The sequence below is a fragment of the Phyllobates terribilis genome, unplaced genomic scaffold, assembly GCF_046119375.1.
Source record: "Phyllobates terribilis strain yellow unplaced genomic scaffold, ASM4611937v1 Scaffold_4__5_contigs__length_816908805, whole genome shotgun sequence".
Taxonomy (NCBI): domain Eukaryota; kingdom Metazoa; phylum Chordata; class Amphibia; order Anura; family Dendrobatidae; genus Phyllobates; species Phyllobates terribilis.
The window spans coordinates 559,309,092-559,321,060 of record NW_027362764.1 but is presented as its reverse complement, the minus strand read 5'-3'; the positions used below and the strand labels follow the sequence as shown (position 1 = coordinate 559,321,060).

The window sequence follows — 11,969 nt, the reverse complement described above, 5'->3', positions numbered from 1 at the left end:
ACAGTACACAGCAGGGGCACATTTATAAGATTATCTCAGCGCAGGGACATTTTATTTAAACACATCCAATTGTGGAAATTATTATTATTCCAAGATCTATTGATTAAAATGCACATTGTTCATGGGACAACCTCTTTAAGAAAGGAGCAGGAATCCCTCTGCTGTGTATGGGAGACACCATAGGAGCTAGCTTCAACCCACTAGCTCGGACAACCGAAATGAGAGAGCGGGGTGAAAAATGATTGAAAGTCATAAAGAGTGTGACTTCTCACATACACACAACTGTTTTTCCATAAAAGTCACCTTGAAGGGCAGGTACACGTTAGGGAACAACTGAAGGCGCTGAATCGATTCAATTGTTACCACATTTACAAACACATTTCAGTCATGATGGGAGATCCCAAGAGCAACAGCTTTGGTTTGGCTTTCTTATAGCATAAATGATTCTTGTCTTATTGTTTGGAGCACCATTAAGTAAAAAACCTGCACCATTCGCATAGTACATTTAAAATACACAGGATAAAAAACAAAACAATAAAATAAGAATGAGCGGGTTCTTAACTACACCTGCCCGTGTGCATCACTGTACGTGGCACATATACGTTTAGTACGTAGCTTATTTAGAGCCCACATATTTCTCAGCACTGAACGCAGATTTGCGATGGCCGCTGCTTTGCTCATTGGGGCTCACAATTTTTACACATGCACACTTTAGCTGTGTGAACCTGACCTCCGAATTTCTAATGCAATGACAGTAATACAGCCTAAAGAGGAAACAGTACAAAGAAGTAGTTGCATGAGAATACAAGAACGTTTTTCGATTTTGCCCAAGTGGGAAAGCCGGTAGGGAAAAAAAATAGGCAAAGCAGCGTAAGATGGTTTGTCCTCATTTGAGAGCGTGACGTTGTGCTGCTCAATGACCAGCTGCACATTAACAATTACTGTGGCTCAATTTAGACGCAGGCCACATTTATCCAGTTGCAGTAGTACACACAAAAATCATGCCACCCCCCCCCCTTCCTTCAAAAATGGCAGTGTCACGGCATGTGGCACCGTCATAGAAGAGGTTGGCCAGAAAAGTCAGAAGACTCGGCTAGCCAATAAGAAGAGCTTCTCTCAGCTTGCTGACAAGTTGAATCTGTTAAAGCTACTGTCCACAAGAGGACCACAAGACAGGACCAGGACCAGGCTTACATAACTGGGTGTATGGGCTGTTCAGCATGGGACACACCCAACTTATGGCCACCTTACCAGCTGCCTGCTTTGAAGGTTCATCAGCGTCATAATGAAGAACTTAAGGGGGCAGCTTGGATCCCAAGTCCCCTGCCACAGGGCCAAGTAATTCCTAAACTTGACATTTCACCGAAGCTCCTAGTGTAGCTTTAGAGAATCTCCTCCAATTAAACAGTGAGCAGAAATGGATGGATCACATTTGATCCACTTCAAATCTGATGCATGTGGAAAGATCTGATGCAGAGCAGCGGTTTTATTTTATACCCTGTGGCACATATCTTATTATTTTTGTTATATTACCGAGAGTCTGCTTTAAACGGGCAAAAAAGAAAAGAAGACTAGTTACATATTCACTGTGCATTTATTTCCCAGATAAAAAAAACTGCATCAAGACATCCGCCATACTGTAATTTTTATATTTTATCTGAATGCATGAAACATTTATACAGCAGGAATTACATTCACATCTATGTACAAGCAAACCCACTCTTACAGTTACTTTTTGGGATTCAATCAAGTGCCTTCTTCCTGTTGGGGCAATGTGGATTATGTATGGCATGGCCTCATCTGCAGCGTTTTGTGGATTAAGTGCAATAAAAATATCACCACTATATAATAAATGGCTATCATTTGATGGAGTCATTTTCTCAGACTGAAATCAGCTTATGAGTTATATTTGTCCACACAAGCAATGCAGACCTGAGAAATATGTGCCTTATGGTAATACAAATGTCTGTAAACCCTCACTTCATATTATCCTACATTTCATTTAGTTGCTTTTATAGAAGAACAGTCCAAAAATCAGATAATTAAATCACATATTCTTATCCGCAAGTAGATTTGCTTCTGTCACCGATCTGTCTAAGCAATAAATATTTTTAGCATTAAATCTTTGACTGTCCATCATTTAGGACAGTGTATACTCATAGTAGGACAAGCGTGATGTCTGCACAGTACTATTTTTTTCCTTTTAATTAAAGGGAATCTGACAGCAAAGTCAACCCGGCAAACAGCATTTATGGGCATGCAGGTCTTTGAAAGCCAAGTCCATTAACACCTTTATATCTTCTCTATGTTGGATATGCAAATGAGGCATTAAGTGCTCTGGGCTTGACAGAGCACTTAATGAGCTTATGCCCTGGAGGTTGGTTGTCCACCCAGCACCAGCCTCTATAGCTTGATTGAAAGAGCACTGTCTGATTTCCTTGCTTGTTTCCTGACATCACACAGACCGTGAATTATCAATCAAGCTAAAAGAGAATAGTCCTGGGTGGGGAAACAACCTCGGGGGGAAAAAAAAAGACTCCTTAAGTGCTCTGTCACACCTAGAGCACTTAATATATCACTTGCATATGAATTAAAACTCTGCTTTTTTGAGAATGAAGCAACATTATATATATTTTTAAGAGTCGATGGATTTAGCTCTCAAAGACCCGGGCACCCATATATGTGGTTTGAGGGGGAGAGAGATGTCTAGCCCCTAGACAAAATTTACAAGTGGCAAGAATGGCTTAAGAGTAATAAAATCAGTCAGTCAGTCATTCACCTGCTGTCCCCTCCATGGATCCACCAACTGTGGTCTATTCTGGGACCGCAGCAGTTAAGGGACGCCAACATTCCCACATCAGAGGGACATCTATGACTGGATCCACTTGTGTGACAATAGGCAAGTGTGAATGATGTTGTTTTTAAGCCATTCATAGCTAAAACCTTTTCTAGAGGTTGGACTACTTTAAATTCTGTTTAAGAGAACAAAAAACACTGTCCATATCTTAAAACCCAGGTGTTGTACAGGAAATCAAAATGGAAATCCTCCACCGATATGGCGGGCTATCTGCTCATCATTCGATTCCTCCTTTTCCTTTTCGCGATCCTTGTTCCAGTCCTTCAGACCTTCAGGAAGTGTTGTATCCTCTTCAATGCTCCCCGTACCTTCTACAAATTCCTCATATGTAGATTTTTCAGCAAATGGTCTTGGCCCCAAAAGTTCAACCATATCACCTTTATCCAGCACCTCCTTTTCTAGAAGGCGAAGTGCAACCTAAAAAGAAAAAAATAGAACACGAAAATATGGTTTTAAATTAACCTGTAACATGAGGGGAAAAAAAAAGCTAAAAACTGTTTGTGAGGTGACCTACCTTCTGTATATCAGATTTCTTCTCCTTAAGTAGTTTCACAGTCCTTTCATACGCAGAGTTAATCAGTATTCGAACTTCATCATCAATGAGTCTCGCTGTGGCCTCGCTGTAAGGCTTTTCTAACACCATTTCCCCTTGTCGAGGCAGGTCAAATGAAACTTGGCCGACTTTGTCACTCATGCCAAACTGGACAATCTACAAAATACAAAAATAGACTTTAGTGTAGAAAGTGTATTATTAGATAAAATATTTACACCAGGTATTAAATAGTTATCCCTGACCACTAGAGGTGGATCATGGTCCACTGAATGCTGCATGTAGATCAAAGGAGACTCGAAGAGAACTTCCCTAAGACTTCTGTGTCAGTTTTCCAATACATTTTTAAATTTAACAGAAAGACAGCATGGTGAAAAAAACATGCCACTGAAATCTGTTCCACTAGTGGCCAGTGGATTAGAGTGACCATGTCACAACCACCAGTAACCTGACTGCTGAGGCCTCTAATTGGCCTACTCAGGTAGTCTTCACTTCTGGTCTGGTGGAGACTGTCAGAGTGGCAGTCCTGGAACAGATTCTAGGGGTCAGTATGTCTTCTTTCTCCAGGCCGTCCTTCCCCTGTAAAGTTTAAATATACACTGGAAAACTCCTCTAACCATAATCTCCGATAAACTAGAATGGAGATCTAGAGTCCTTTGTTTCACCTTACGGCACGACTGTGGTAGGGGGTTTGAAAGGAGCAGTGTCCCTCCCATACAATGACCCACCTGTGCATAGGCACTTTGTGTCACCTTCTTCAGATCATCCTGAGCTCCAGTTGTAATTCTCCCAAAGAAGATTTCCTCAGAGACCCTGCCGCCCAGAGTCATGCACATCCTATCCAGCAGCTGCTCCTTTGTATATAGATACTGTTCTTTAGGTAAATACTGAGCATATCCTAGTCCCTTACCTCGTGGTATGATAGAAACCTGGAAGAAAGGAGAATTCTTAGGCAAAAGTCCACAATGTATGAAAATAATAAATAAATTCTAACAAAAAGGAACACATTTCCATTTCTTTAATCAGGAAAACCACAATCATATTAATCACAGTAGACCTACTAAGCTGGTATTATATATAATATACCAGCTTACATCTTCCAAACATAGTAGGTCTACTGTTGGTCAGAAATCCATGCAATCAAACATTTCTAAGTAGTATGCTATCAGCTATAGTTTCATACCACAATCTACTAACCAGCAGCACAATTCGTCAATTTTGCTAAATTATGCTATAACTAGTGTTGAGCATTCCGATACTGAAATATCGGGTATCGGCCGATATTCACTGTATCGGAATTCCGATACTTAATTCCGATACTTTTATAATATCGAATACCGGAATCGGAAGTTCCCATAATGCCTGCGCTCTGCAGTGTCTGTGAAGGATGACAAGCTGGATGGCAGCGCTCAGCTGCGATCCAGCTTGTCATCAGAATGCCATCCCAGCGTGGGAGAATTCTCCTGATTGTTTAAAAGCCGGCGCGCGGTAAAAAGCCGCCGGCTTTTAAACAATCACGCAGCCCCATACTGCTTCCCCGCAGCCTCCCACCCCGATCCTCCGCTCCCCTCGCCACCTCCAATCCCAATCGTAAATTAGGACCGGGCGGGGAGCGCAGCACCAAGGAGCGAAGGACCCGGGCGGGGAAGCCGGCAGTGAAAAGACTTCACCGCCGGCTTTCCCGTTCTGTGCTGCGCTTTCCCGCCGGTTATTTCAAATGAACAGCTGAGGTATCAGGTGATGCCGATCAGCTGTTCATTTGAAGTCGCCGCGCTGCCCTCAGAGGGTTTATGTGAGCTCATGCTTGACTGCATGAACTCACATCAACTTTCCCACGGCCGCACAGGTCAGCCTCACCTCCCGGACCCGTCATGATTAGTGTGTGCGGGGTGTGTGTGCGGGGTGTGTGTGTGCGGGGTGTGTGTGTGCGGGTGTGTGTGTGTGCGGGGGTGTGTGTGTGCGGGGGTGTGTGTGTGTGCGGGGTGTGTGTGTGCGGGGTGTGTGTGTGCGGGGTGTGTGTGTGCGGGGTGTGTGTGTGCGGGGTGTGTGTGTGCGGGGTGTGTGTGTGCGGGGTGTCTGTGCGTGCAGGCAGACATAGGCCGATGTGACACTACTACTCCCATCGGCCTATGTCTGTCCCCCGTCCACTCCTGCCAGCAGGATCAGCTCGATGGGAGCAGTAGTTCCCATCAGCCTGATCCTGCTATTTAAATTGCCCTACTGTGTCCCCAATAAATTTTAAATACATGTCATTGGTGGCCAGTGGTTACCTAAAAGAAATTCGTTCATACATTACCTGTCCCCGCCGATCGCCACCTAAAATAAAGTAAAAAATAAAAAACTACTCCTATACTCACCAAGACACCTAATTCCCCGAAGCCATCGATCTCCTGTAATAAAATATAAAATAATAAACCACAACCTTATCCTTACCCCTCCGTAGCAGTCCACGAGTGTCCCACGAAGATCTCCAGTTCAGAGCAGCCACATAGAATGTGACCGCTCTGAACCGCTGCCGCCGCTAGAATGACGGGGCCGTAAGGGTTCACCGGAGTTCAGGCAGCGCTGCTCCGGTTAGCTCCTTTACGGCACTGCTGTATCGTGAGAAATTCCCACGGTACAGCACTGCCGTAAAGGAGGTCTCCGGAGCTGAGCTGACTGAATGCACTCCGGTGACCTCAGTCAGGGGCTCACGCTGCCCGGAGCGGACGTGTTCCCGGCAGCGTGAGCTTACAGCAGCCATGCACAGCTGTCACCATCTCCAGATGTGACAGCTGTGCATGGGAGATCAGCGCAGGAACGTGGACAGGTAACTATTTTTTTTTTAGCAAACTAAGAATTAAATAAAATGGTGTTTTATTTCAAATAAATTATTTTTTTCTGGGTGTAGTGTGTTTTTTCTTTTTAACACTTTGTAGGTTAGTAATGGGGGTGTCATATAGACGGCCATCATTACTAACCTGGGCTTCATGGCAGCTGGCGCTGACATGAACCCCACCACTATTACCCCCTGCCACCGCACCAGGGCAGCGTGGAAGAGCGAGGCTAAGTGCCAGAATTGGCGCATCCTATGGATGCGCCATTTCTGGGGAGGCTGACGGCTGGTGTTTCTAGCCTGGGAGGGGGCCAATATTCATGGCACCCTTCCTGAGCTATTAATATCAGCCCCCAGCTGTCTGCCTAGCCTTTGCTAGCTATTAAAATAGGGGGGACCCCACGTCATTTTTTTGGGGGGGGGTCCCCCATTTTAATAGCTAGTAAAGGCTAGGTATTCAGCTGGGGGCTGATATTAGTAGCCTGGGAAGCTCCGTGGGTTTTACCCCCTTCCCAGGCTTCAAACATCTGCCCCAGCCGTCTGCTTAACCTCCGCTAGAGACTAAAATTAGGGGGGCCCCCACGTCATTTTTTTGGGGGGGGGTCCTCCATTTTAATAGCTAGTAAAGGCTAGGTATTCAGCTGGGGGCTGATATTAGTAGCCTGGGAAGCTCCGTGGGTATTACCCCCTTCCCAGGCTTCAAACATCTGCACCAGCTGTCTGCTTAACCTCCGCTAGAGACTAAAATTATGGGGGATCCCACGCCATTTTTTTTTAAAATAAATCCTTTATTTTAACACTAAATGACATTTGAGGACTTAATAAAGATGCAGTCCCTAAATTATTATTTATTTTTTAATAAATTTTTCCCAAAACTTTTGACGTGGGCTTCGCCATATTTTTGTATGCCAGCCAGGTACAGCATCCAGCTTCTATGAACGCGCCATTTTCCGGGGTGGCTGCGGACTGCAATTTTCAGCGGGGGGTGGGGGGGTGGGGGGGGGGCAGAAAGCTTGGGCCTCCCTGCGCTGCAGATTCCATCCCCAGCTGCCTAGTTGTACCTGGCTGGACACAAAAATAGGGAGAAGCTCCACGTTTTTTTTTTTTTTTTTTTTATTATTTCATGAAATTCATGGAATAATTAAGAAAAAAAGGGCTTCCCTATATTGTTGTGTCCGGCTAGGTACAAATAGGCAGCTGGAGGTTGGGGGCAGCCCGTTCCTGCCTGCTGTACCTGGCTGGACACAAATATAGTGTGAAGCCCCACGTCAATTTTTTTTTAATTATTTCAGGAAATTCATGAAATAATTAAAAAAAAAATTATGTGGGGCTTCGCCCTATATTTGTGTCCAGCCAGGTAAAGCAGGCAGGAACGGGCTGCCCCCAACCACCAGCTGCCTATTTGTACCTAGCCGGACACAACAATATAGGCAAGCCCTTTTTTTCTTAATTATTCCATGAATTTCATGAAATAATTAAAAAAAAAAATGTGTGGCGCTTCGCCCTATTTTTGTGTCCAGCCAGGTACAACTAGGCAGCTGGGGGCTGGAATCTGCAGCGCAGGGAGGCCCAAGCTTTCTGGGCCCCACCCGCTGCAAATTGCAGTCCGCAGCCGCCCCGGAAAATGGCGCGTTCATAGAAGCGCCATCTTCTGGCGCTGTACCCAACTCATCCAGGGCCCTGGTGCGGTGGCTCACTGGGTAATAAAGGGGTTAAGGCCAGCTTGGCATTATCAGCTGGCCCTAAGCCCGAAATTCATGGGGTCACGCCAATATTAGACATGACCGCCATGAATTTCTAGTAAAGTATTTAAAAAAACACAAACACCCAGAAAAAAGTCCTTTAATTGAAATAAAGACACAATTCTTTATTGTTCTAAATTAAACCATACTTACCGCCACGCCCATTCCAGCTGAAGCCAACGATCTCCTGCAATAAAAGTAAAATAATAAAGCAACCTCATCCTTACCTTTCCATGGTTCCCAGGACAGCTTCAGCTCTGCTACATCGAGATGACAGGCTGGACCGCAGCAGAACGCTGCCATCCAGCCTGTCATCCCGCAGACACTGAGAAGCGCAGGCATGCTTGCGCTCCTCAGTGTCTCTCTGTGACATCATCCAGATGAGCCGAGGTCATGTCCAATGAACTCAGCTCACCTCATGCACGTCACTGACAGCGTGGGAAAATTCTCCTGCACTCAGCGCTTCAGCGTGAGAATTCTCCCACGCTGTCAGTGACGTGCATGAGGTGCGCCGAGTTCATTGGACATGACCTCACCTCATGCACGTCACTGACAGCGTGGGAAAATTCTCACGCTGAAGCGCTGAGTGCAGGAGAATTCTCCCACGCTGTCAGTGACGTACATGAGGTGAGCCGAGTTCATTGTCGGCTCATCTGGATGCCGTCACAGCCAGACACTGAGGAGCGCAAGCATGCCTGCGCTTCTCAGTGTCTGCGGGATGACAGGCTGGATGGCAGCTTTCTGCTGCGGTCCAGCCTGTCATCTCGATGTAGCAGAGCTGGAGCTGTCCTGGGAACCATCGAAAGGTAAGGATGAGGTTGCTTTATTATTTTTCTTTTATTGCAGGAGATCGTTGGCTTCAGCTGGAATGGGCGTGATGGTAAGTATGGTTTAATTTAGAACAATAAAGAATTGTGTCTTTATTTCAATTAAAGGACTTTACTCTGGGTGTTTGTGTTTTCTTTTAACTTTGACTATGGGGTTAGTAATGGGGGTGTCTTATAGACGCCTCTCCATTACTAACCTGGGCTTGATGTCAGCTGGCATTATAAGCTGACATCAACCCCAACCCTATTACCCCCTGCCACCGCACCAGGGCAGCGTGGAAGAGCGAGGCTAAGTGCCAGAATTGGCGCATCCTATGGATGCGCCATTTCTGGGGCGGCTGACGGCTGGTGTTTCTAGCCTGGGAGGGGGCCAATATTCATGGCACCCTTCCTGGGCTATTAATATCAGCCCCCAGCTGTCTGCCTAGCCTGTGCTAGCTATTAAATTAGGGGGGACCCCACGTTATTTTTTTGGGGGTGGTTCCCCCATTTTAATAGCTAGTAAAGGCTAGGTATTCAGCTGGGGGCTGATATTAGTAGCCTGGGAAGCTCCGTGGGTATTACCCCCTTCCCAGGCTTCAAACAATTGCCCCAGCCGTCTGCTTAACCTCCGCTAGAGCCTAAAATTAAGGGGAACCCCACGCCAATTTTTTTTTAAATAAATCCTTTATTTTAACACTAAATGACAAGTACAGTAATCAACACTGTCACTGTACTTCATATATATGTGACTGACATGTTTCTATCTATCTAATCTATGTGTGATTCTCTATTCCTTCTATTCTAAATTGTCGGGTACAGATGCTGAATTGCCGGCCGGCTTTCTTAAAGAGACGGTGCATGAAAACACTATTATTTTTTTAAATAAATCCTTTACACTAAATGACAAGTACAGTAAGCAACACTGTCACTGTACTTCATATATATGTGACTGACATGTTTCTATCTATCTAATCTATGTGTGAAGCTCTATTCTTTCTGTTATAAATTGTCGGGTACCGCTGCTGAATTGCCGGCCGGCTTTCTTAAAGAGACGGTGCATGAAAACACTATTATTTTTTTAAATAAATCCTTTACACTAAATGACAAGTACAGTAAGCAACACTGTCACTGTACTTCATATATATGTGACTGACATGTTTCTATCTATCTAATCTATGTGTGAAGCTCTATTCTTTCTGTTGTAAATTGTCGGGTACCGGTGTATGCCGCTGATGAATTGCCGGCTTTTCATGTCATTCTACATTATTCTTAGTTGTTTTACTTCATGTAGAATTAACCTACAAGGAAAGAAAGGGTTTATTTTCATTCCGATATTTGTGTCCCATTGACTTGCATTGGTTTCCGGTATCGGAATCGGCGATATCCGATACTTTTTGGGTATCGGCCCGATCCAATCCGATACGATATTTCCTGATATCGGAAGGTATCGCTCAACACTAGCTATAACCCAAAGCCATGTCATATTAGAATTCCACATGTCTATATATAAATAATAGCAATTTAACTAAATATTAAAAACTACCCCAAAATATCAAAATGAGGAGGTTGTCTGGTTTACGGCATATGGTTGTGATCGGGTTGGGGGTGGGGGTGCTGCTGTTCCTTAGCAAAGTAAAGCTAAGGGACCCTGGCACATTTGTATATTAGACAGACTGCTGATTTTAATGGTCATAAATGACCTAAGAACTTGGCTGATGCTATCCCAGGCCCGGCACCAGGACCACAGTGATGAGCACATTCTTGTCGGACCTTTCTTACAGCTGATCGGATTAAGTTGGACAACAAGGGGTTTGGATTTTTTTTTTCATTCTTAAAAAGCATGTAAATGGGGATAAAAATAATTTTTGCAATTGGGTTTCATTAATAATTTTGTACCTTTTACCTTCTGTTGCTCCTGTGTTTCTTTTTTTTTTTTACATTTTTTATTTATCAAAGGGCAAAAGCAATACATCCAAATACTGTCATAAAACAGAATAAAACATCCCAAGACATACAAAGGATCACCGCCAGATAACCTCTGGTACCGAACCTTAATCCCCTATTCGTACTGTCCGACATCATAGAAGCCCATATAAGAACTCCCTAGTACCAAGCATAAGTGGATATATGTATCTTAGTGGCCCAAAGTGTGGACCTTGCATAACTCAATGTGAATGGGATTATATTCAACAATTATAAAAAAAATAAATAAATAAAATTATTAACTTTCATTGAACAACATCTTTTTATTGCCCCGTTTTTATGTGGTCCTACCCAAATATGGTGAACCAATCTATCCACTCTTGTCGATAGGGCCAGAGGCCATAGACTACCGTAAAGCCAGTTTCTGGTCTGAGCCTGAAGCTGGTTATTGAGGGAAAAAAAAAAAAAGAAAAAGGGAAAGATTATAGAGGGCAGAAAGGATATAGAGAAAAGTATAGAGAAGCGAAAGGGAGCAGGAAGGGGGAGGGGAGGGAGGAGCCACAGGGTCAAGGAGAAGGGGAGGGCGGGGGGTCAGGGAACGAGGTTAGTCTCCATAGGAAGCTGTTCAATCCCTCAACAGCAATAGAGGATACTCTGTGGAGGCTTTAAAGTCGGACCACTGATACCAGGTGCCAAAGAACTCCGTATAATTATTCTTGAGGGACGCAGTCAGATCCTCCATCTGCATCAGGTCATTTATTTTATTCACCCACATGCTAAAACTCGGTGGGGAGGGGGACCTCCAGCACTGCGGGATGCAAGCTCTAGCAGCCATCAGCAGAAAACTGTAAAAGGGAGACTTTGTAAGTCTTCGTCGGGTAGGAGGAAAGTTGGAGCAGAAAAAGCTCCAGACCCAACTTTTGCTCCGTCTTTGTGACTCGTCTTATTATACTCTTTACATCTGCCCAAAAACTATTCAAATTCTCGCAGGCCCAAAAGACATGAAGGAAAGTCCCCTCCTCCTTCCCACACCTCCAACAGGTTGGCTCTACAGTTGGGAACATAGAGTGGATCCTCTGGGGGACCCTATACCACCTGGTCAATTATTTTGTAGTTCGCCTCTTGGAGGCTGGAGCTAGCCAATTGTGGTCTTATGGGCCAGGGTCAGAATTCACTCTCTGTTCAGGGGTGAGTTGGATGTGTAAATCTCGTTCCCAACACAGTAGGAAACGTGGTGGGGGTAAGTCCTTCGTATTAACCAGTATGGATTTTA

At 44.6% G+C, this 11,969-nt stretch overlaps 1 protein-coding gene across 2 annotated transcripts in view; it reads right to left on the bottom strand.

Moving 5' to 3' along the window:
- Positions 1-1,572: 1,572 nt before the first annotated feature.
- Positions 1,573-11,969, bottom strand: part of AFG3L2 (AFG3 like matrix AAA peptidase subunit 2) — a 34,736-nt gene continuing 24,339 nt past the window's right edge. Inside the window, exons 15-17 of one of the 2 annotated variants that reach the window (XM_073679004.1) lie at positions 4,136-4,336; positions 3,372-3,566; positions 1,573-3,274 (exon numbers count right to left, since the gene is read on the bottom strand). In XM_073679004.1, the coding sequence (XP_073535105.1) occupies positions 3,032-3,274; positions 3,372-3,566; positions 4,136-4,336 (639 nt within the window). In that variant the 3' untranslated portion in view covers positions 1,573-3,031. The remainder of the gene's footprint in view (positions 3,275-3,371; positions 3,567-4,135; positions 4,337-11,969) is intronic. The other variant, XM_073679003.1, reaches the window with a different exon arrangement.